The sequence below is a fragment of the Drosophila subobscura genome, chromosome A (genome assembly GCF_008121235.1).
Source record: "Drosophila subobscura isolate 14011-0131.10 chromosome A, UCBerk_Dsub_1.0, whole genome shotgun sequence".
NCBI classification, from domain to species: domain Eukaryota; kingdom Metazoa; phylum Arthropoda; class Insecta; order Diptera; family Drosophilidae; genus Drosophila; species Drosophila subobscura.
Window position 1 is genome coordinate 13,155,197 of NC_048530.1, and position 25,241 is coordinate 13,180,437.

A 25,241-nucleotide genomic window follows, 5' to 3' on the forward strand; every position below is an offset into this window, starting at 1 on the left:
CCACTGTGCTGTCTGCTGGGCTGTCGTCAACGATGTGAAGTTTGCCTTCCGCTCGTCGCTTCACATGTTAGCCCCTGCCACCGGCTACCAGTTCTCTCCCAGACTCCTTCCTGGATATGGTCTGCGTCGTTTCGAGTCCGCTTGTCGCACGACCAACACAAATTACCATCGTTGAGCAGAAGCACCACTAACAAGTAGCAGGAGCAGAGGGAAGAGTGCTGCACCTCGTCCATTGTCCGTTTTGAGTTAGAGAGTGATGATGAAAAACGGGCTCTTGATGTTTGTCCCTACACCTCCTGCTGCCGCTCGTGCTCGTGCTCCTCCTCCTCCTCCTCTTGCTGCTGCTGCTGCTGCTGCTACTTCTCCGTCATTTGTTTAAATAATTCACCGAGACGACGGGCTCTGGCATGCATATCGAGTCCCCGTAGCGTCTCCTGGGCGTCCGGTGGCTATGCGCTCACATGCATATGTAAGGAGCCAGCCCAGACCAGGTCGCTCTTCATCTCTGTCGCTGCCAGGGATCGTGGCGTTGCGGGGCGGGGCGGGGACGTTGGCCAAAGTGCGTTTTAGTATGCATGCTGCAATTTCTATATGACCATGCCGCCACTTGCAATTGCTTGCTTGCGTGCATATTTTAAACCCATTCTCTTGCCTTCCCTTGCCCTCCCTTGCCATTCCCTTGCCTTGGCCTTTTTCCATGGCAATTTGGCGCCGTTGCAGCTGCTTGGATTTTTTATCGCTGCGCCACTGCTGGGCGCAACATGTTGGTCATTTGCCGCATACGTAGGTAATCTGTGCTTGCAAATCCCTTGATGGCGCTCAAATTATATCAATTTAGTAAGAGAGAAAGATTGTCCAAATCCAAGGAGGTCATAATCAGATTTAAATTCAAATGCCTTGTCAGTGGCAACGCTGTGCGATCAATATCGATTGAGTGCTGCCAGATCGGTAGGAAAAGATTGAAAGTCTTATATAAATTAAATTTAATTTAATTAAATGCATTGGGATGGGATTTTAAAGAATGGAGGAAGTTTATATGTTCGGGCAGCTCATTATGAGCCAATGCATAAAAGATCAGTATGCAAGGTATGCACTGTAAGTAAACATAGTTTTCGTTGATCCGAAGTCGTATTTCTCTATTTTGAGATTCTGCTTAATATTGCTAGCTGGTCAAGACTCCTAAGACTAAATATATAATTTTATCGGATAGATTTATCAATTTTCTATTATGGTTGCTAGTTTTCTGGACTATCTTTGATTGTCTGTAGTGGGAAATAAGGTTTAAAGAAAATGGGCCAATGCATACAAATTCACTATGCAGTTTTTGTGTGGAGTCAAGACGAGACCAGTTTCCAGCGCTAAAAAATAACAATGCATTCATTTGCATACAGCGGTGACGAGTGCATGAACTTACACATCTATATAAATATGTACTGTATGTTTAGTGGTTCGAGCTAGCTTTTAAAATGAAGCCGAACATCAAATTCGGGGAAATGGATTCCGGTCAAGAACAGATAACTCTTAGCCCATTGTCGACCAGTGGGTATTGTAATTTCTGCACATGTAATATGAACCTTCAAAATGTTATTGCGCATTTTAACTGAAATATATGGTTTTTCAAACTTTAATTTCGTCCAAAAGGAATGGATGGAGCTACAAGGAGGATATGCTAAGAGTATTATTTTCCGCTGTTTATATCAAGGTGTTCCACCTCATAAATAAAGCGGGTGTAAATGGGTTAAGAGATACATTTTTTTTTGTATATTTTAAAAATTAGTATATATATTTTGGTATATTTATATATTTGATCGATTAAACGGCCACACTGCAACTCCGCTGCACTTAGTTTTTTTTTTGTTGATTTCGCCAAGAAAATGGCAAATGCTGTACGTAAAACTTGAAGTAGTTGTGTTCGTGTAGTATTGGTCATATAAATATGCATTTACAGGCCAGCACAAGTGCCGGAGCAGCAGCAGCAGTCGCTGGGGCTGGGGCTGTGCCTGGGGCTGGCGAGGAACAGCGACGCATCTGGGTGGGAAATTTGGATTCGCGGATCACCGAGTAAGTTGATTGCAGCCAAAATGCTGACCCAAAACTAAGCTAATAGTCACTCTGCCTTTGCCAATTATCGGTTTCAACTTCTCAAACTAATGCAAAAATGCGGTCCCATCGAAAAGTTCGACATGCTCTTCCACAAGGGCGGCCCCATGGTTGGCCAGTCCCGCGGCTATGCCTTTGTCACATTCGCCCAGGTACGTAACCATGCACTTACAGCATACGCCACTGTACTCACTGCATTCCCCTCCTTCCACCGTGCCCAGAATGAGGGAGCCACCAATGCGCTGCTCAGGCTGGATGGCACAAGCGTGGGCAGCCGCTCGATAGCCGTCCGCCTGGCCAAGAACATCAAATATGTAAGCACAATGCCACATGATATCTTCTTCATCCTGTCTAATACTTTTACTGTGCGATAACCACATAGGATGATCTGCAAAAGCCGAAGCCGCGGATTGAGATTCCCGCTCTGGGGACGGGCAAGCGCGAGGAGAAAATCAGCAAATCCGAGGCCATACGCGCCATCGAGGCCAAGCTGAAACACCTGGATCGCCAGACGGACGACAATCTCGAGCTGAATCCGAGGGACGGCATCAACGCGAACGTGCCCTTCATCCAGCGCTATCAGTTCAACAAGGACCGGGACAATACTCAGCGCTACGGCAAGTCCTCGGCTCCCTACCATCGACAGCAGCGTCCGAAGCGACGCTGAGGCCACCGCGAGCAACTTAGTTTACAAGAAATGTTTAGTACTTAGGGCGCTACCTCAGCAGCAGACAGCCTGACAACCACACCATTTACTTTACAATTAATTTATTTAAGAGATAAAGACACACCCAGCATAAAAGGAAACGCATTACTTTGGGGCAAACTTGAATTTGCCGCGCATCTGTTCGGGCAGTGGGACGGTGCCGGGGCAGGGTATCTGGCCGGGAATCTCGCAGATGCAGTGCCGGTCGCAGCCATAGCCGAAGTTGGCCGGATTGTCCTTACTCTCCTTCAGGCGGGCCTCTGCATCCAGTTGTTCGCTGAAGGAAGATTAGCAATATTGAAGACTTGCAGGAGCAGTAGATGGCATTTAGCCAGACACTTACCGCGTCTTGCCCACCACCTGTACCAGATGGGCGATGATTTCGTCCTTATTGCGGCTATCAATGTCGATGAGCATGTCGCGGCCATCGTCAAAGTAGCAGCGCACAAACGGCGACGGCGTCATATTCTTCATGGTGAGCACCTGCACCTCGGGATTCTTGAACTGCACTTGTGGAATGTTCCAAAACACAAAGTCCCTGGAGAGCACGAGAGAAACGATTAGATTGGGTTTCGGAGCATTAGAAGACAAACGAAGACCCACCTGGCGCCCGCATGATGATCGCCGTATGTGTTGTAGTTGACGCTGAAGATGCGCACCTTGTCCTTGAGCACCAGTTTTCCTGCATTCAGGTACTTGAGGGTACGCCGTATTGGCTCGCGTCCCTTCATGAAAGGCATTCTGGTGTTTTAATTGAAATAAATGGGTGCGAAAACAAAAACGTTTTTTTAGCGGCTGCTTGTGTAATGCGCTCAGCTGATGGCCTAGTGTGGTCGTATATTCGAATTGCACGACACGATACATCGATACAAATAATGCACTCGGAACGAAATTAAAAGTAATTACATTAAACAAAACCATTTAACAAAATGCACATGGAATGTTTCGAAATGCAAAATATTCTTCAAATAGAGGCAGTTAATTAAAACATCATGTAACACTACATCGATATCTGAAATCAATACACATATCGATATGAATTCAAACAACAACAAAATTACATGGAAGCCGGCAAACTTTATAAGAAAACACTTAATTACCTTCGTTTTGAAACGTTTTACTTAACAATATAATGGAAATAACATTGGCCGTGATCAAGCCGCACGTGCTGCGCAACACATACGCCCTGCAGCAGATTAAAGCCCTGATTGAAGAGAACTTTCGCGTGCTCGACCATAAGGAGGTGCACATTACGAAAGAACTATCGGATCGTTTCTATGCGGAGCACCGGGGCAAGTTTTTCTACCACCGCCTGACCACCTTCATGAACAGGTGAGTGGGACAGAGTCCTGTCCTCCGCCTGCTATGTGGTGTACAACCCGGACTACATCCTCCCACCCTACCCCCTGGCAGCGGACCCTGCTATGCGCTCATACTGCAGTCGGAGGCCTCCATACAGAAGTGGCGCCGCCTGATGGGACCGACCAAGGTGTTTCGTGCCGTCTACACCGAACCGCAGTGCATACGTGCGCTCTACGGCCTGTCCGACACACGCAACGCCTGCCACGGTTCGGATAGCGAGGCCTCGGCCCTGCGTGAGATTGGCATTCTGTTTCCGGAGTTCGATGTGCTTGCCGTGGCTGACCGCGAGTCCAAAAAGAGGACGTAATAGGGTCGCTATTCTAGTCAATTATTAGCCAAACGTTTGGCCCAGCATTTTTGTAATTATAAGACAGAATCAGTGAATATTTGGAAAGCCCTTGGGTGCTGCTTTTGTAGGTGCATTTTGAGTCGGCAGTTCTCGGTGGTCCCACTGTATTTGGTACAAAAGCTGCCGTAGAGTGGAGCTCCTCATGTCTGTGACTGCCTCTACTGAGTAGAGAGCCGGACAGGAAGCTGATGCGTCGCAGGACTGCTGATATTCTAATCTCACTCAACGAGTACACGTTCAAGTGGAAGACAATACTGTGCGGTCTACTCAAAACACCATTACTCCTAGATGGCATTGTATTTTGTGTGTTTCAAAAACTTTATTTTTCATCAATTTCTGGTTTACATAATACAATTCATTACTCATTTATGTTTTACGTGGTAGGTACATGTATAGATAGAGATTTTCGATTTGTTTCTGGTTACCGTTTTAGCTCCATTGTAAATAGTTTTGTAATTGTAATAAAAATTATAAAATTTATAAACTTAACAAATTATACAAATATCTACTCGTATTTGTGTGTTGTGTAGCTGTAGTGTAGCCCTATATAAAGATATAGATATACATATGTATATATGTTTTTTTTTTGTATTGTATATCGGTTCAGACAATTGATAGAAAAGAGAAGCATCGCCAAAGAAATGGGAAAACAGAAACAGAGAAAAATCAAAAACCAAAATTGTAAATTCCTTTTGTGGGTGCGAGCGAGACCGCGCACCCCCTTCCATCTGTCTGTCTGTCTTTTTCTAACTCGTGCAAGTGGGCACAAAACAAAAAAAAAACACCGAAACGCATATAAAATATTAAATTATAAAATAGGGAGATTTTTTTTTTCGCTGAAGGCAACAATTTCACAAAGCTCTACAGATCTAAAAAAAAAAAAAAAAAGGAAAACTAAATTGAGGGATAGATTCATTAACAATTATCCATATTCCATATTAATATTGTTAATTTTTTGCTTTGTTTTTGTTTTTTTGCTATTTTTTTGGTTTTGCATTTTTTTCTCATTGTTTGCGATCCCTACTTTTTGTATCAATTAGAAATCTTTAATGCCTATTTTGCAGTCCTACAATTTTCACAATTCGCACAAGCGTCTCGTCTCGTCTCCTTTTTCCAGTATGAAACGTTCTTTAAATCGTTTTTTGTTTGTATTTTTTATGTTTTTAATATTTTTTTTGTTGTATTTTCTGGTTTTTTGTTTGTTTTTTCCTTAAGTTCCCCACATACATATACACATATATATTGCTATTCCAAACAGATCTCTAGATCGTTAATCTTGTATATAACTCGAAAAAAAGGGTAAACAAGAAAGTTGCATGCTCTGCGGCGGCATCGGTGTTGCCAGATGTTGTGGATAGCTTTAGGTGGGTACTGTACTCTTCTTTTTGGTGGTGTTATCTTGTCTTTCATTCGATGACTGTACCTTAACCTTGCACCTAACTCGGCATCATATCATCTCTGGACCGCATTGACCGCAAGGACCTTTCCAATTTGTTTAAATGTGTGTGTGTGTGTTTTTTTTTTTTTTTCTTATTCTCGTTCTCTTGTCATTTGCTTATTTATTTTGGTATCCTATCAACTATGCAACGTTTGCCTAGGCGCGCTACCTTTCTGATACAATATAGATATATATGGGGAGGGAGGGTGTATATTTTATACTTATTTCTGTATCGTAAGTATATGCATATATAACCTTTTGAATGTAACCAGCTCATAGCATAAAAAGACTATTTCAAATAGTTTTTGTTTTTGTTTGTCAATGACAACGTCAATATATATCAATATAGGTTGCTATTTCCTTTCTCCTTTTTGCTTTCTGCTTTCTGCTTTCCCCTGCTTCTCTCGTGTGTATCCTCTCATACCCATTCTGTACTTCAAATAGTATTCTTATATTCTTGTATAGTAGATAATGTTTGAATGTTTTCTTGTCTCTCTCTGACACCTTTTACCCTTTACCCTTCATCTTGCCTTTGAGCATTTGTTCACTCGAACATGGCCATCGATGAGGTGGGCACAACCTCCAGCAATAGCTGGAAGAACAGCGTCACCTTGTCTGTAAATGTTAATAATTGATTTGTATATTTGATTATACTTATAATATTGAGTTTCCATGTGGTTTACTTACTCATGAAGCGCGGTGTCATGCCCAGCTTGACGAATGGCACATAGAAGATGAGGCCAGCAAATATGAAGAGCAGGGCGTACAGATACTCAATGCGAGGCGTCTCAAAGATGGGGGCTGCCACAAGATAGATGGATATGACCAATACCACAACGGGAATGATGATAGGCACTTTGTATGGCCGTGGATAGTTGGGTTTGGTGTAGCGCATCACGATCAGGGCCAGCATTGCGCCGCCGTAGAATATCCAGGCGGTGAAGCTGAAGAAATCAATCAGCGAATCAATCGTGCCATGCAGCACCATTGCCGAGGCAATCAGCGACTGGACGGGGATACGAATACAGAGAAAGAGATACAGAGAGAAAGAGGAGTTTAGAACGGGGGATATTTTGCCACAAAATCATCACACGCGCACACACACGCAACATATGGGGATGGGTTATGGCGACAAAGAGCCATTCACAGGGTGCCTAAAAATCTATGGCTAGATTTCTTCATCGATTGATAGATGTAAAGTACATGAAGTGGTCTAACGGCTGGATTACAGGAGAAATGTAATCATTTAGTAGAGAGTTTTCATGAAGGCGTTTCATTACCTACAGATTAGGTAAAGTAATTTATCTGTAGTATTATTTATGCAGACTGAACTTCTAAGACTCGCCTTTAATTTTGGAATTTAGTTGTAGAAACATAATTGGAATAGATGAACGTCACGTCAAATGGGCATAGAAAATAAGGAAATGAAAACTTCTCCTCCAGCGTTTCGACTTGCCTTCATTCCTATGGAATCAAGGGGTACGAACAGTTTATATTTAAAATGTTCAATGTCCTCTATGGTACGAGTACGACGGGTAACATCTAAAACTTCAACAGGTTTTTGGGTCTTGAGTAAGGGGTGGGGGGGATATGAAAAGGGAGCGAGGATACGAACGTAAATAAATCAAAACAGACAGGGAAATGGACAGATGGTGGGATAGATGGATCCTCTGTTGGATACTCACGTGGAATATCAGGCCCGGGGCTGGTGTGAGGCGTCGCACATGGACATAGGAGAGAATGTCCAGCAAATGGCCCTCTCGACTGGCGGCAAAGCAGAGACTGCAAAGCAAACAGATAACTGTTAGAGGGATACATCATTACGAGCGAGCCTCAAATGCTTACCGTCCAGCTGCAAACAGAGTGCCATTGGCACTGCCAAATGTGCTGATTGTCACACTGAGGGGCATCAGCCAGGCCATGGCGCCCAGTATGCGATTGCCAAAGGTGACGGCCACTGCCTCCGATTCGATCATCTCCTGTGGCGACATGGCCGCCAGATAGGAGATGTTGATCAGGGCATAGCAGAGCGTCACCAGCGGTATGCCAATGATGATCGAGCGTGGCAGATTCTTGCTGGGATTCTGGATCTCCTCGGTGACATAGTTGAGGTTATTCCAGCCATCGTAGGCCCACAAGCCCGTATAGAATGCCGTGGCAATCGCTCCGACGTTAGGCATCGGTCCATTAAATGCATTCGACAGGTGCTGCGTATTACCCTGCATCAGTTTCCAGGCACCGCCACAGATGACGATCACCACGGCCACCAGTTTGGCGGCGGTGAACACATTCTGCACGGCCATGCCCAGGTTGACGCTGTAGCAGTTCACGAACAGTATCATCACTGTGGATAGCAGATTGTTGAAATGTCGGTTCATCTGGAGGTCATTGAGATCTTACCAATAGCCACCAGTGCGACCATCTTCACGACACCCCTGGGCGGATCACACTCCGTCACAAAGGCCTCAACGGCATACTGTGCAAATGATAAGCATATTATAGCCATTTGTGATGGCTTCAACACCAATGTCGATACCCATGAGAACAGGAACGCCGGCGCCGGTCCATAGGCATCCATAAAGTAAGCCCATTCCGCACCAGAAGAGGTGTTCATCGTTCCAAGTTCAGCGTATGCCAGAGCGCCTGCAAAACAATTGAATATTTGTAAGGAAAATATGCGTTAGATTTACGCTACTTAGGTTTTTGTTTAGTCTCTTTTGGTGTTCTCAATTTGTGTAAGTACTTTACAGTGCAAGATTCTTTGGGTATTTCTTCTCCCATATTTCCCACTTTGAACTAGCTGCACTTGACTCTGAAACGTTTCCCTTTCTTATTGATTGACACGATAAACCACCTGAGAATTCGATTTTCTGTGGGATCGGAACTATGTATACTTCTAACGCTTTCAATTCTAATTTAATGCAGAAAAAATAGCCAGTTCTTTCAATGGCATTGATCCACTCTTGGGGCTCCTAAGACTCTGGGAAATGTTTCATTGCTTAAATGCTTCGAACTCTTTTCGTTAACATTCTTTTGGATTTCTCTCTATAGATATTAAGATATTTACATGCTCTACGGCAAAATAAAAGCCCAGAGAGCGCGACAGTCTGCCCGAATATACAGCAAGTGTATTGGCCCCATGCCAGCCGTGCAACAAGTTGTGATAAATGATGGCCTCTCGGATGTTTGTGATTTTGGCCATTTGGCAGTCGGTAAGTGGGTCAAATGCACGTGGCTAGACGCCGATGAGTGCGACGTGTGAGTGCATAAGTGAGTGTATAAGTGAGTGCACGAGTGAGTGTATAAGTGAGTGCATGAGTGTTTTGTTGAGTGTGCGGATGGACGGTTACTTACCCAAAAGCGAGAGTACACCACAGGCAAGCCAGATTACAAAGCTAACTCCAACGGAACCAGTACGAACCAGTAAACCGGAGGGAGACACAAATATTCCAGACCCTGCAAACGAACGAGAAAGAGAAAGAGAAAGAGAAAGAGAGGGAGACAAAGAGAGAGAATGTGCATAAGTTACCGTTGCATATGTACGTTCCCGGCAAACAGCTGTTTCTTGGAGGGGCTTGTACTTTTCAGCTCCTTTCTCTATATTATTTATGTTAATGCAAGTTTAGGAAGGGAAAGGAACGGGACGGGGCGGTACAGACAGGCGTCAGAAATGTGGGAGAGTCAGAGAGAGGGAGAGAGAGAGAGAGAGAGAGGCAGCGAGCTTTTTAGGGCAGGCAGAAAGCTGCATCTCTCCGTATCCAGGCGTTCGTTGGAGAACGGAATAACGGTAAATACTGGTATGTATTTTGTGGGGTAGGTACAACGGAATGCCCCATTTGGTGTGTTATATGCCGGAGGGGCGGGCGCTTGGGGGCTATGCGTGCAACAATTTAGTAACACAATTGCGTGACACAATTGGCGCCATTGCCAAAGGTCAGAGTGCAATACCAAAAAGAGCTCCATTGGAGCCCGATACGACTATTCGTGTCATAAATATTTACTCTGTTGCCACATTGCGTCACGCCCACTCCGTGTACATATACCACAAGAAACTCTCGTTAATCCGTAGAGCCCCACACTGCCGCCTCTCTCTCGCTGGTGTTGTTGCCTGTTGCCGCCGCTGCCTCTCCCGTCGTCTCTCCCTGGCCTTTGCCGGATTGCGTAGCCGACACCCACACAAACACGGACAACACGTCAGACAATACATATCGCTGTATATGTACATATGTACGTACATACATACATATATACATAAGTTGTATGTACATACATACATATGTACATACTTATGTAGGTACGAGGAGCGGTACATATATCTAAATTTATGCGTACGTATTTTTGGCCCATGCGCGCCTCCAAGCCAAAGCACGAATACAAAATAAATAAATAAATAAATAACGAATGAACAAAAAATGTGCTTCAATAATTTGTACCGACTCCTAGAGAGCAGACAAAAAGGAAAATGTATTAAAAACGGAAAGGGAAAAGAAGGCAACACCAGAATCGTTTGGCACAATCCAAGAAAAATGGCGTGTTCGGATTCGTGTTTTTTCGTCGTCGCCATATTCCTGGCCTCATGTTTAATGCATTTGTTTTCGTCGATGAGGTTAGGTGGAGAGCATCGCATCGCATAGCACAGATGGAGTGGGGACTTACCTATCATAGTTCCGACAATTAAAGCCACCCCACTGAAGAGGCCCAGCCTGTAAAGGGAAAGAGGATGAAAGGATATTTTATAGATAAATAAATAGAATATATTCTAGATAGTTTTAATGAGTTAGTATCACTGAAAGCCCTCCTTTAGAATGTTTTCCCATGAACTATTTTCACCGGGGTTGCAGCTCTCTAAAATCAAACTTTTTCCAAGCTTAAAATAGTTTTGAAAAGAGTGGAAGACATTTTGAATGTTTTTAACTTATAATTTTTCAATTCAAAACCAAAGATCGTTGTGGAGAGATCTTGAAATTTGTCCATGCGAAACACGTCTGCTGATCAATATGATCAAAATCAATATTGTTAGATGTCTGGGCAACCAAACCTCGTTAGAGCCGACTGACTAGAGTAAACCATTCAATTGACAGCCAAGTGCTAATACCAAGTGGACTTTGGGCTTGAGTTTTGGGTTAAGTAAATATAAGTTAATAGATGATTTGCAATGATCGGCCTACCTTCTCTCGAGGTGAACAGCGTCGTTCTGCGTTGAGCCATTCCTCTCCAGCGGCTTCCGCATCCGCCCGGTCCCTGATGAGTCGGTCTCTGTCGCTTCGGGCCCTTCTGCCCCAAGAGACCCATTGGCGCACATTGTCCCGTTGTTCGCTGCTTTTGTTGGCACATTATGTCCTATAGCACACGTGTATTTGGGGATCACCGATAGATAGATAGATAAAAGAAACAGATCAAACACATGGATTAGCATGGGATGCACACGAAAAAAATAAATAAAAGTTGTACATATTTATGTATGTATATGTATGTCAATCGCATAGAATACACTCGTGTATCGCAGATAAACACTAGACTAGACATCGCGGCGAACTTGATAATTGCCAATCTGTCCAGTCTGTCCCCACCAATTTGTCCCATATATGGATGCGTAATTGTATTTTGTTGTTGTTGTTGTTGTTGGTAATAATATCATTGATAATGACTCTGCGCACACACCTCTATTATCTGTTGAATTATTTTTGCATGCGTTTTTTTGCAAGCAAAATAGTTGTGATATTTTATCGCGCATGGCATGGACGGATAACAAGTTGCTAAAATTATTTCGCCGCGAATTTCAGCTCTCAGCGAATCGGCAGAATACGAGTGTGAAGGCAGGCGGGCAGATGGATCGAGCGTGGAGCGAGTACTGAAGTAAAAAAGACCGTGAGGCGATTGGGGCGACTTATCGCAGGCGACTGTTCTTGTCCCAATTGGCGGCCGCGTCAAATAGTCCGCACCGTGAAAGCTTTTGCCACCCGAACAGCAGCCGAATGGAGAGCCGAATCGCAGGCAGTCAAAGAACAAGCGAGAGGCTGCCTTAGGATGCTAGCGACACAACGAAACTCTCTTTGGCTCGCTGCTTTCTCTCGTCGGTGTCGTTTCGCTACGCTTCGTTTCGTTTCGTTTCGGTTTGTGTCGGCACTTGTTAGCTTTCGCCCGCTGCTGTCTACGTGACACACTGTCCGCCGACGCTACGTACGCCGTTGGCTCGTCGCAGTATCTATAGAAGTCCTCCCCTCCTGACTGATTTATGCAATTTCTGTATAACTTTGATATGGCTCTGATATTTTTCGCATTTGATTATAGAATTTGTCAAGGTGAAGGCAGCAGGCAGCAGGCAGCAGGCATTTGGGGCCATTAAGCTTTTGATCCTCTCGTTTCTTATCTCACGCCTCTCTATATCTTCGTTGCTTTTTTTCTGCTGGGCTATTTATAATTTTTCCACATGAAAAACAAAATAATTGAAATTGAATTTCGCTGCGTCGACGTCAGTAGAAGGTTTCTTGTCCGCTGCTCAATTGAAACTACACTGCAGCGTGCAGCATCAATGGGTGCCACAATAAGGGATTGGCCACTCTCTCTGTGTCTCTCTCTCTCTGGCTTCTCTTTCTCCAATTCTCACACTCTTTTGCTCTCTCTTTCTCTCTCTGATGACAGTTTCATTCATGCGCTTCTCTCAATTAATTGTTTGTTGCGCATTTCATTTGACTCAATTGGTTGCTTATTAATAGAGAAGAAGATTCGTGGTGGTGCGGCCTGCCGTCGATTGGGTTGGATTGGATTGGGTCATGTGCCGCCACAGCGGCCGGTCATGGGCCCTCATGTGGCCACGCGAAAGCGACTCCAAGCGAAAGGCCTAACTACGTCACCAGACGCGTCTCTTCTTGCCCCATGGCAAGTAGCAGAATATTTCGTCAGACAAAAGCTCCCCAACTTTCACTCGTACAGAGAACCCAGGATGGTCTTGCCACAAGGATAAATTCATGCCTGCAAAAGTTATGTTCTTTCTCTTATTATTGCCGTTCGCTTCTTCGACTGGACTTGCCCCCCAAAAAAACGTATATGTAGTCTGTCTAGATAACACACTCCACAAATAGATCTGGTACGTATTTTTCTGGTGAGCTTCAGCAAAAGTTCCGAATACACAGCCCACCGATGTATCTGTGTATATGTACACATAAATGAATAATCTTCGGTCGCAGATACAGAGATACTTGTTCAAATATCTGCTATATCTGCTTATAAACACAAATAAACGATTCTGTTTTCCCTTCTAAATCTTCGTCTATTCGTACCGCTTATTTCTGCCTCATCTTCTTTAATGTATTTTACTTTATTTTTTTTTCGTCTGTCATAAAAGTCACGCGGCCCAAGAACATTTTTGTTTTGTTGATCGACTTCTGGGGCAGGGACAGGGACAGGGACAGCGGCAGGGACAGGCAGGGCCGTGGTTCGGGTGCTCGCGGTACATTACTTTCAGATCTTTTGCTAAGCTGACAATTTATTGAATACTCGTGTGGCCCCTTCTGTATTCCCCACTGATGCTGATAATCATCAGTATGATGATGAAAGGAAACAAGTGTGTTTCAGCTGACACTTGCACACGATCTATTGAGTAGCATCAGTCAATTGGAAACGTTCGAACAATCGATCCATCACGTAGCACATCCGCTCTATTCTGGATAAACATGCACTGCCAATCACTCTTTGAAAATAAATCTCTTGGGGCTTTAGACTGCATTCTGTTGGATGGGATTACTGGTCCGCTACAAGAGACACTGACACATTTGTTTCCACTGAGGCACTGCGAGGAGCAGCTCCTCTGACATTTATGCCATTTTATTAAATGTGATTTCGACTCGTCTTGTCAGCCACTCAACGCCCCAGGCATTAGACTGGCGCTACAGTGTGACACATTAATTGTCGATGCCAGGAATCGGTCAAGCTGTTTGTACACCCCGAAAAGCACGTATACCCGAGATTTCTGCAAATATCTGGGATTTTATGTGGGTTCGACTAACTGATTGACTCCACGCTTTGTTAAGGTAGGATTTTGACTGAAAAGGGCACTTTGAACACACACTAAAAAATAATTTGGAAGGAAGGGAAACGAACTTGGAAGGGAAGAGCGCACTAAGAAAGATCTTTAAATGAATTTTTACACTGAACTTATTTCACTAAGGACACTAAGAACAGTTTACAGATGAAGACACGCACAGAGAAAGTTTTCCAATGAAGAAATTACGAATATTTCAAATAAAGTCCACGCACTTAGATATGAATTTTCCATGCTATTTCTTCAAATGATTTTCTGTCTCTGCTACCGGCACGGCACACACTACGAACATTGGATCCTACGTGTCGCCTGATCTCTGTCCGTTAATTATTTAGACAAATTAATGCGGAAAAACAGACTGAAAGAAAACAAAAAACGATATTCCGCGTTGATAACTGAGGGAGAGTCCGAGTCTGCATACATACACACATGTGCACATGTACAAGTACACACGAATACATACATCTTTGTGTGTGTATATAGTAGAGCGCCACTGGACACCGGCATAAACGAGAGGGTGGTACGGCGCCATGGCGGTGCCGTACCGGGTATGGGTACCGGGTACAGGTGCTGTGAGATACTGGGGCCGTTGAGTGGCAGCCACCGACTCCCCCGACTCCCTACCATATCCCCATCCATCCAACGCTCCGGGGCCGTGCTGTGACGCAAAGAAGTCGTCGACGTCGTCGTCGTCGTCGCTGTCTGCGTCTGCGTCGACGGCAATGTTAGCAGCGTCGGCAGCGGCGCCATTAAATGAGTAATAATCACGCGCTACAACAGCACACAAACTTCTCACTCTCACGCTCCCTCTCTCTGCCTCGCAGTCGCCAATCTTCCACACTCTCTTCCTCTTCCTCTCTCTCTCTCTCTTTTTTGGGGGCCGGCAAAAGTGAAAATCTCAAATATTCAAAGCTCCCCCGTGTGACACGAGGATGGTGGTCCTGCGGCCTACAGTGGGGCGAGGGGTATGCTTTCTGCAGCTCAATTGGCGGGCAGCCAAATAAAAATGATTTTCTGATCTGCTGCCTTTTCTTCACCCTCCTCCGCCAGCACTGCTGTCGATGCTGCTGCTGCCACTATTTGTTGTTTTTGCTAAATATTTTCAGTTAATTTTGTTGCGGGCGTCGCGTCAGATGGATCGTCGGGGGCAAGGCCATCCCACCGACTAATCAACACCCTAGCCATTGTCAACAGAATCGCCATCGGAATGTGGTACAGGTATCCCATGGCTAGAAGCGAATATATTGGGGCACATTTACAAGGAGTCCGAGGAGGGTTTCAAATGAAAATCCTAAAACAGATTCGAACCCACAGAGATTCTTGCGCTTTAATTGATCAGGAATATTTTGCAAAGAGTTTGCAACGAGCTTAGCTGTCGATAATTATAATGATCGAAGCGCACATGTGTAAGTGTTGAAATGAATTAAAATTAAAACTAAATATAATTTCAAACCCTAAAGAAATAATGAGTCTAATATTAACTTGTTACCGACGAATGACTGGTTCATTTTCCGGTAGCTTGAATTTAAAAACAAAGTGATTTGAAGATAATTTCGCTGTAGCTAAGGATCGTGTTTATGCGGCAGATTATTATGTATCATATACGTATATAATTTCTCTATGTCCTCTGCGTACCGCTCCTCCTCCCTCTTCTGTCATTGCCATTGGGAGCAGCTTGCGTCTCAATTCATTGAAATTTGTATTTTGGATGCCCCAAAAATTAAATGTGAATTATTTGTTTATTTATTTATTTATTTATTTGTGCCGCTCATTTATTTTTGCCTCTCAATTGTTGTTGCCTGTTAATTAAACGGCGCATGAAATGTTTCATCTGTCTTCTGTCGCAAACTTTGCTAATTATTTCAACTAAGTATCTATACATGTACATATGTACATACATATATAGGATCTAAATGGAATGGATTGCTGGATCGATTGTCAGCAGGAGGTTACCTTTGACACTTCGTTCATTTCCTTTTCATGCCCTCCATGTCTCGAGTGTTTGCCTAACCCTCGACCAAACACGCGAGCCCCCAAAATGTAGCCCAAAAATAAAGCACTTGCCCGGGAACTGTCCTGTGGTGCTCGTGAGGAGTTCGCTTAATTGATTTGTTCTGTATCGATGGAGACCAAAGTGTTGCCCAAAGTGTTGTCCCCAGCAAGTGTCAATGGCCCTGTCCCAGTGCCCGGCCATGCCCCATGTCCCGAAACCGCAGAAAGTGAACTCAATCTGCTCCGTCCCACATGTGTCATAACCAGCGCTTAGGTTTATGCGTGGACCACAGATCGCGTACTTCTTATGCATGATCTGCCAGACCTGACAGCCGGCTCAAATCATTCGCTTGTGGCAAGGCTTTAATTCTGCTAACTGACTTTATTCGTGGTCCACTTGTCAGGTGTGAATCTGTTGAAAGCCATTTGAAACCTAATCTCTGTGACTTGTTCATTTAAAGCATTAACTTTTGATGAAAGCATTTAGCAAAAACGACCAAGAACCGGTAATGACTGGATTTTCAACCGGTTTGTCGCTGGATTTTTGCAGTGAGTATTTCAGCATTTCATGATTTTGTTGGTTTTTTGCACACTTCTTTGTGGTTGATTGTTGTATTGTATGATTGTTAAGGAAAAAGAGAATAAACGTTTCCAAACCCTTTTAAGATGCAGCCCAAGACTTTGCCTGTTTAAAATGAACAAAAATCCCTCGAGTTTTCTCAGTTGTCTTTACTTATTGCTCTCCTTATTCCTTTGTTATCCCGAACACTATTCGCGTTTTCTCTATTCGCATAAACTTGTCAAATGTGGGCATGAATTGGTATTATTTGTTCTATATGCTTTTGTGCTTCAATTTGCGTCAGACACTTCCACCTTCTCCGGCCCGCAGGCCCCCTCTCTCTAGTCACCGTACAATCTCTTCTGATTTCCCCGCCGCTTCTCTAGTTATTGGATGCTGTCGAAATGCTCTTTGTCCGGTGCTTAATTGAAATGTATCGTTTGTCGCAGAGAGATCTCTTGAGACTCTTATTGATTGAACCCCCTAAACGATGCAATCGAGAAGGGGGTTGCCGGGGATTGCGTGTGACAGTGGGAGTCAATGTCAAGGGCGTGTCCTCCCCCTATCCTCGTGCATTTTTTGAGTGCAAAATGCATGTGTGAAAGCGTTGTGTCAAAAGGGAGCGCTTTATTTATGCATTTGCTTAACAGAAACAGACAGAGCCTGTAATTAATTTTACTGTGTTTACTGTGGCTGTGGAGCTGCTACGGTTATAATTTGCCATAATATTTGTGACACATACACGCCCCTTACGAGAGAGCTCCCAGCACCCCCTTGCACCCCTCGCACCCAATGGGGAGTGCTAATTTATGGCAGAAACGACCTTGACATTGTCACCAGCCAAGCGGGAAGGTCACCGACAAACAATAGCCAGAGGGACACATAAAATAGGGAACTCCTCTGGTGGGTTATGGGTGGTTGCAGAGATGGTCACGGATGTGGGAGGAAGAAGCTGTCAAGACTTTGGGTATGTGAGTTCTTGATTCTAGAATATCAAAAGTATTTGTCTGCTGCCCCTAGAAGCTTTTCCATATTCTTCTCCGAGCAGAAGCTTTTAAAGAATAGTGCAGACACAAACCCCCATCGAAATAGTCGGAGTAGAAGAGTGCTGCTGGAAGAGATCTTGGCTTTCAGTGAAGGAAGTTTCCATGCCGAAAGAATTATCCATTGAAGGTTAACCAAGGACACATCAATGCAACCCGAAAAGAGCTCAGATATAGCAGAATTTGTATTAAACACTGGATCCGCTCACACCCTCAGACCCCAGTCGAATTTGAGTAAACGGCAAATTTGCTATATCCCCATCGAAATCGGTAGGTAGGGATTCCATTTCACAACAAGAAATCATTTTGCTGAGACTGCAATAATCGCTCAAAGCCAGTGGCACACCGCAAGATAAACGATACCCAGAAATAACCACAGACAAATGATATTTAATATGACTCGCGGTTTCACTTTATTTATAGTAAAGGGAAAATTGTGCAAGATAAAAAGGGGTAAAGAAAGCGTTTCCCCATGCGTTTTCAGAGGCCTACAAAGAGTTGAGCTGGCCATAATTGGCGACATAAGAAATAAAAGATGTATTTAAAAGTCTATTCAAATTGGATAGCTCTTTCAACCTGTTATTGCACTTATTTCCAGGAAAGCCATACGAGAATCTCTTGTTTATATAATTTCGTATCGGATCGAATATCTTTCGCTGGGAATTATTTGCTATGTTTTTGCTCGCTGGAAGATGATCTCTGCTGACGGTCGGTTTTGCTGTTTGTTTTCGCTGTAGCTGTAGCTGTGCCTGTATTTGTATCTGTATCTGTTGGCATTTCAATTTAACTCAATTGATTTTCATTTGAATCTTGTGACGCGCTAAGCCTACGCTCTGCCAACGCTGTCAACGACGATGACGCTAATGATCGACCATAAAAATAATAATAATAATAATAATTACAAAGCGATAAATTCATTGGCGAGACTCTCCCTCTCTCTCTCTCTCTCTCTGAAAGTCCGAAGGCAATTTATGGCCCACAGAGATAATTGGAATCCCGAGTGGAAAGTGAAAAATAGAAATAGAAAAATACACAAATACGGAATGAAAATTGAAATTAAATCATTCCACGACAATTAATTGAATGCGGGGGAAATACTCGTACTTTTAGTTCCAAAAATATACAAAAGCAGCTGCCTGCTGCCTCTTTATCTGCTCTTCCTGTGTTGGTTTATCTTTTATGCATGATGGCAACCCTGGCACATGGCCATGTGAGGAATGGAATTGAAAAACATCAGGCCCCCGTAAAATAAAAGTTCCTGGGCCTCATGCAAACTTAATAAATGTTCTGGGAAACGAAACACAGAAGTTGTACGTGAAATTGGCTTTCCACGAAACAGAGAAAAAGAGCCCTGTTGCCAGGCGGGAAAAGGCAGGGTCTGGGGGGAGGATGAAAGGACCAAAGCGTAGGCGAAAGCCAAGCCAGCCAGACGGATGGATGGTTGGAAGAGGAGGCAAAACTTCGAGGCATTGAACTCGCGATTTCATGCTGCTGCTGCTGCTGTTGCTGCTGTTTCTGCTGCTGGCCCGGGGCCAGGCGCCACTCAATTATTTGTAAGCGAAGCAAGGACATGGCATACACACACACGCACACATACGCTTACAATCCATGGATACACACACAGCGGGCGAGCGAGCGAGGGAAACTTTTGTTCCATGTGGGTTGGGAAATGAATTTTAGAGGCTCGTCGCGTCGCGTCGCGTCGTTTCCCTTCTTCTTGTTATCCTCTGCTTCTGTATGTCCTCCCTCTCGTGGTAACGCCTACACTCAACCAGAAATGAGTCAATTGACTACCAGTACGAGGGAACTCAGCTGTGGCTTGACCTAGAGCCTTGATATTTTATATGATGAAACGCTTGCATATAAATATGTAATGGGACAATGCCTTCGAAGTGCCTCAAAGTTAAAATTACGTTCGATTTGCTTTTAGAACTTGCTTCACAGATGACCCAGAACCTTCGTTCATAACAAAACAAGTTTGATATTATTTATAGTTTAAACTGAAGTGCCCCAGAAGTGTCCCACATTGAAGGGTTCTTAAAGTTGAGCACTTACAAATATAATAGAGCTTTCCTCATCGCAAAATGCGAAACATTTGTTTTAATACTCGCAATTGTTGACTAAGTTGATGGCGCTGGCTCATTCACCAGTTATGTTCACATCATCAGCTGATTCATTTTTCAAATCACATATTTTTTCCTTATCGTTAAAGAAGTTTCCGAGTAAATATTTGTATCTATCTGAAACTGTTTACAGTATTTGTAGAGGGGCATGGGATTGGCGGTCTCAAGTTCAGCTTCTTAAGATTTTTGCACATGAGAACTTATACAGTTTACGATCCGTAAACCCCACGAATCTTTTAGCCTGAAAAGAAGAGCATCCACACTTCTTGTGGCCACAATTGTGTATCTTGTTTTCTCGTCTAAATATATATGAAAAATCTTTTAATGGGAGTAGAGCCGCCGCCGCTGTCGACGTCTGCTGCTGACAATCCAAAGCGGTCACACGTGTCGTTTAGTATCTGTAAGTGTGTGTGTATCTGTGTATTTATCTGTATCTGTGGGGCACGCCCCTTGTTGGGCCACCTGTTTTTATGGCCGCCCCCGCTCCCCAAAACACTTACGCAATGTGGCAGCCGTCAAAGCCGGCTCCTTGTGACGTTTTGCTGTACATATGTATGAATATGTATCCCACAGATACAGATATATGTATTTATGTATATGTACATATAGCTCTACATACACATACATACATATGTATGTACATAAAGTCTGGCAACCAAAAATAGAAGTAACGAGAGAGAGTACTGGTGTTTGGCAGGAAAGCTTTTCGGGGGCATGCGCTCTGGGGCATGTCCTTGCCAGGACACATCTCTCGCTGTTCGCTGATAAGGCGAGAAACATCTCGCAGGCTGCGTTATCGCTGCGCACTTTCACTGCCCCACTGCCACCCCAGCAGCAACCCCCCACTTGCCACATGCCACATGCCACATGCCCCTTCACATTTATTCTTCATTTCGTTTGGTCTCTTGTGCGTTTTCCTGAGCGCCGCTTCGTTCGCGCAAAAGTTTCTCGGCAAAATGGTAGACTCTTTGTTGATGCCCGATAAAGTCATAGCACAGTTCTGGGCGCTGGGAGAAAAAGGGTCGCCCCAAGGACCTCGAGGCCATCCGGTTCGCTCGTAAAATGAATGACAAAGCCAAGGACAATGCGTAAGGACAATGGCGAATGTCTTGGGCCTCTAATTTCAGAAGGCAGGCAGATGCTGCTGCGCCGTGGAATGACTGCCACCCCCCGAAAGTAACTGCGACATTTGCTTAATTTTCTACACAAGTTTCCGAGGCGAGAGGCCACAGCCCTGTAGATGGGACTGTAAAGGGGGGGCTTGCAAATGGGAATGGGTATTGTAGATGTGGCATCTGATTGCACAAGCACCCGCCAGCAACCACAGCGCTGGGGAGAGCTCTCTGAAAGTGTGATTAATGACAAAAGTTCAGAATGTTCTGAATAAATGCATCAGATCTTGATGTGCATATATATTATGCAAAGATATATCTGTACAAAAGTGGACAACAATCAAGCAAACAAAACAAGCATCGTTCTGCTTAAGTTAATAGGGGAAGCACTTGATCATCATTTTATAACAGAGAGAGCTCTTTCGAGAGCAATCTCTATGTTGAGTACAAGGCTAGCATACAATTTATCAATGAAAATGTCCACGAAGTAGCCACAGTGACATGCTCGCAGACTCGTTCTGGATAGATAAAAGCCAAAAAAGCCTCAGGCTTGATCTAAGAGTTAAAAAAAAGAATGTTAGAGTCCAGCCACCAGGCACGCGACACGTACATATATGTGTTGTTCCTTTCACTCTTAACGGACACTCCTCCTCGTGAGTCTCGAGCATCATTGGGCCGCATCATGCACATGAAATGTTTCTTGTTTTTTTCCAATTCTCTTTGCAGCAGCATGGGAAAGCTGTACGTGACTTTAAGCATATGAAAGCTGTTTGCAATTCTGCATTCGATTCTTTTTGCGCATTTTCTACACATTTAAATGACAAATTCTCCAGACAAATTATGTCAAGTGCAAATTGCAGTCATCCCCTAAATTGCACACTCCCACACACAGGGCCGCTCGCCCATGCTCATCCGCCCCCTTTTTTGTGTGTTCTGCTGCCTTGACTTTGTCCTTGACTCGTCGTCGCTTGGCTGCAACATTCGACTGTGTTTTTTGTGCCCCATTTCCGCTTCCGGCTGGCGCCCATGCTACGCTGCTGGGGCGATGGAAATGCGAAGCCAGCGCCTAAAAATAGGCCTCCAGCCCACGCCAAGAACTAATCAGAGAAGTTCCCAAGGCCCGCAGCAGCGGCAAAAAACACATAGATAGATATTTTTGTATATCTATGCTGGTGCTTGCGATGAGGAATTAGGTTTGGGTTGGGAGTAAGGGGGCCACTGATAAGGCAGCGCTTCCAACAATTGCGTAACAGCCAAAGAGAGTGGACGGGTGGGTGGATGGGTGCTGGCCGAGGCTGGGTTGGAAGTTCACTATCTATAAAAATTACTTTTAGGATAAACAACCTTTCCCCAGTGAAAGTGAAATGAAAAGCAATATGAACATTCTCGTATGTGAGTATAGTCGGTAATTTCCTATAGCCAGTACGACTAGAAGGCTCTTCTTGTGGCTCAGATATGTATGTGCATAATTATGTACATAAATATGTAAATATGTACAGTCGAGATTGTCAAAAGAGAGACCATCACTTGGGATTAAAGAAAGGATTGGGTTCAGTGAATGAAAATTGCAAAGATTTACCTTTAATTCATTGGAAAACTTTGAAAATAAATACCACACAGATATTTTCTTATAAGAGCAAAATCTTGTTCTCTAGTGAATAAAGTAGGAAATAATATCGGAATATCCATTCTATTGTACACTCATATGCACGTATGTATTCCCACACTTATTATCTTTTTATATACCCACAAAATAGCAACACTTTCACTTTCAATTTTTTGATAATCGCAGATCGTTTTTCTGTATGATTTTTATTGATTCGAAACGTGCAATACTTGTATATCTTATCTGCAAAAAAACTTCAATTCATGTGTACGTATGAATGCATGTTCAGATTAATGATATATGGTCTGCGCGTTCAGTCCATAAATCAATGAATAGTCGTACCCCGTAATCGTTTCAAAAGTTCGATAAAACGAAAGTTCCCCAAAAATTAAAGGGTGTCCTAAGAGTTTCGGCAAAAATAGGTTTTGATTCGTTGGACTTATCAGATTTGTGAGAATTTCGCATGCAATTCATTAAAAAATCGTTTGAGTGCTTTTAAACTCTTTTAGATAGACAATTCTATTATTAAAATTCAGCAAATGGGTTTTTAAGTGATTTGAAATTGATTATACGGGTGAAGAGGTGGTCAGGATGGGGGTGAAGAGATGTTTTGTGATTTGATTTTGAGTTTACATGAATATTTTGTGTTAAAAGTGTCCTCTTGGAATATGATAGGTGCCCATCTGTGGTAGATCCCTTTAGGAGATTAGTCTGGTACATCCCTGATAGCTGCCCATCTGTGGTCCTATGTGTGATGGCTTTGGAAGCTGCTCTTCTATGATTTGAATTGCTTTCCACATGTGATTAATATTCTACCATGATTGCCGTACATCTGTCGTTCCTTTTCTCTATTGATCAGCTGTCCAAGCCACCTTCAAAAATGCTCATTCTTAGCTGCTCTCATTCTATCTCCGCCAAAAGAATAATTCCCATGAAGAAATACAATTCTGGGAATATAGTATTTTCGTGGGATTTATCTGGTAGCCACTGTACATCCGAAGCTCTCTCTCTCTCTCTTTCTTTCTGTCACTCTCTCTGGGTGGATGCGTGTCACAGTTGTGGGTGGGTGGGTGGCTGATGGGTGGATGCTGCTGCTGCTTGTACTGCTCCTTGCCCGACTGCAAAACCGGCTGCAGTTTTTAATGAACTTGGGGATTTAGGGTCTGGGCTCTGGCTGATTAGAACAGCTGTTTCTTGCCACTGCAACCGACTTTCGACACACACACAGGCACACACACGCATACACACACTGTGGCAAATGTTCGCCGGGCAGTTAAGTTACCGTTATTTGTGGAGGGAGTATGACGCATGCGCCGTTCCACCGAGAGAAGCACAAATTCCACGAAACAGAAAAAAAAAGAAAACGTCCAGGCACGCGAAAAAAAAGTGTCGGAAAATCTAGAATACACCTTTGCGGCACGGAACGGCACTGGCTGCACGGCACAGGCGGCAGCATAGACATGCCGAAGCCAGTCAAGCGGCATCACATGCTGCCCCACAAGCAAATTTGCGCTGGCTCCGGCTCTGTTTCTGTTTGCCCCTTCACTTAGCACCCCGAAACGCAACGCCAAAACGCCAAACGCAACGCAAACGCAAATTTTTCGAATAATCACCGTTAATTAGCGCAGAGAAAAAAACAGCACATCAAAAACTAATAGGTTGTACGTGAGGCGGCGCGCGTATTCCCCCCGAGTGAGTCTGGGAACTGGTGGATGGATGAATGGATGCATGAATGATCCGATGACTCGTTGCTGATGGGTGGGGTGGGGGAGGAGCACTCACCGTTGGCATGAATATGATCTGTGTTGTTTGGTTGGACATGCTGATACATGACTTGTCACAGTGCCCCGATGTCGTCACTTTCATGTCACTTTAAACACTGCAGGAGAATGAAGGCGTCCGCGTTGGGGTCTACGTATTTATAAGGCGCCGGGAATCTAGCGGCTCTGCCTCGCTCTGTCGCTGTCGCTGCTTCAGTCGCTGCTTCAGTCTCTGCTTCAGCCGCTGCAGCCGGCGTTGTCACCAGCACTAGCAGCTTTTCCCCAGCTTTTCTCTGCAGTGGCTCCTTTGCATCGGGCACAAAGCTTTCGCCCGCTTAGCCAGAGAGAGCGTCAGAGAGGCCAGAGACGAGAGAGCGAGCTTGCGTGGGTGTTGGACCGAGGGCCATGGAAAGGGCCACAGAGTTAGCAAGACGGAGAGAGAGGGACTGGTATAATAGAGTGGATTTGAAATTCAGAGATAGAACGGGTTGGAAGGGTGGGCTGCATTGGAGAGTGGGATAAATGCGTAACGTTACGTGACGTGACATCGTGACGTTTACAGGCAATTTTTGGGATAATTTGCAGATGCAATTCTCCATTGTCAGGAACATTAAACAACTGAAAGAATTTCACCAGTTTTCAAAGTAACTATATTATTTTTATTTGTTAGTATTTCAACAATTTTGAGGGAAATACTTAATTCGTTTCGAAAAATATCCAACAATTTGAACAATTTTCAAAAGAATTTGGAAGAATTTCAACAATTAGAAACAACATTCAACATTTTGAAATATATTTTAAAACTTTCAGGAGGGTTCTATAATTTCAACATTTTACACAATTTTACAATATAAAAACAAATTGCAACAGCACTGAAACTATTTGCACAGATATTTGAACAGTTAACACGGAATTTCAACAGGCTTCGCACATTAAAGAAATTGAAATGAATTAATTTTGGGGAAATTTCAACACTCTGTATTCAAGTTTCAACTGAGTTAAAAAATATCGATGGTGTTAAAGAATTTGCAAGAATATTCAACTCCGAAC

At 43.9% G+C, this 25,241-nt stretch overlaps 4 protein-coding genes across 10 annotated transcripts; 2 read left to right on the forward strand and 2 right to left on the reverse strand.

The window, feature by feature from the left end:
* The first annotated feature begins 1,948 nt into the window (after nucleotides 1-1,948).
* On the forward strand, nucleotides 1,949-2,902 carry LOC117901294 (probable RNA-binding protein 18). 3 transcript variants are annotated; one of them, XM_034812011.1, is made up of 4 exons: nucleotides 1,949-2,061; nucleotides 2,178-2,252; nucleotides 2,322-2,414; nucleotides 2,483-2,902. In XM_034812011.1, the coding sequence occupies exons 2-4, from the start codon at nucleotides 2,184-2,186 to the stop codon at nucleotides 2,765-2,767; spliced, it is 447 nt and encodes a 148-aa protein (XP_034667902.1). In that variant the 5' UTR covers nucleotides 1,949-2,061; nucleotides 2,178-2,183; the 3' UTR covers nucleotides 2,768-2,902. The 3 variants fall into 3 exon arrangements, with proteins under 3 accessions (XP_034667902.1, XP_034667893.1, XP_034667883.1); XM_034812002.1 differs by having other exon boundaries at nucleotides 1,952-2,061; nucleotides 2,132-2,252; XM_034811992.1 differs by having other exon boundaries at nucleotides 1,956-2,061; nucleotides 2,108-2,252.
* On the reverse strand, nucleotides 2,852-3,627 carry LOC117901309 (probable 28S ribosomal protein S25, mitochondrial). Its single transcript, XM_034812022.1, has 3 exons — nucleotides 3,410-3,627; nucleotides 3,150-3,344; nucleotides 2,852-3,083 (listed from the first exon to the last, which is right to left on the reverse strand). Exons 1-3 carry the CDS (start codon nucleotides 3,544-3,546, stop codon nucleotides 2,912-2,914), a joined length of 504 nt encoding a protein of 167 aa, XP_034667913.1. The 5' UTR covers nucleotides 3,547-3,627; the 3' UTR covers nucleotides 2,852-2,911.
* Nucleotides 3,628-3,846: 219 nt separating this feature from the next.
* On the forward strand, nucleotides 3,847-5,697 carry LOC117891377 (nucleoside diphosphate kinase 6). The gene is made up of 2 exons (XM_034796818.1): nucleotides 3,847-4,138; nucleotides 4,220-5,697. The coding sequence occupies exons 1-2, from the start codon at nucleotides 3,939-3,941 to the stop codon at nucleotides 4,473-4,475; spliced, it is 456 nt and encodes a 151-aa protein (XP_034652709.1). The 5' UTR covers nucleotides 3,847-3,938; the 3' UTR covers nucleotides 4,476-5,697.
* An 8-nt stretch (nucleotides 5,698-5,705) lies between these two features.
* LOC117891346 (b(0,+)-type amino acid transporter 1) lies at nucleotides 5,706-24,344 on the reverse strand. 5 transcript variants are annotated; one of them, XM_034796803.1, is made up of 10 exons: nucleotides 11,617-11,915; nucleotides 11,124-11,295; nucleotides 10,612-10,658; nucleotides 9,310-9,411; nucleotides 8,492-8,598; nucleotides 8,356-8,431; nucleotides 7,801-8,299; nucleotides 7,641-7,737; nucleotides 6,643-6,961; nucleotides 5,706-6,570 (listed from the first exon to the last, which is right to left on the reverse strand). In XM_034796803.1, the coding sequence occupies exons 1-10, from the start codon at nucleotides 11,687-11,689 to the stop codon at nucleotides 6,500-6,502; spliced, it is 1,563 nt and encodes a 520-aa protein (XP_034652694.1). In that variant the 5' UTR covers nucleotides 11,690-11,915; the 3' UTR covers nucleotides 5,706-6,499. The 5 variants fall into 5 exon arrangements, 4 of the variants coding, with proteins under 4 accessions (XP_034652694.1, XP_034652679.1, XP_034652687.1 ...); XR_004648621.1 differs by having other exon boundaries at nucleotides 6,643-6,899; nucleotides 8,356-8,598; XM_034796788.1 differs by lacking the exon at nucleotides 11,617-11,915 and adding an exon at nucleotides 24,214-24,344 and having other exon boundaries at nucleotides 8,356-8,598.
* Between the last annotated feature and the right edge of the window lie 897 nt (nucleotides 24,345-25,241).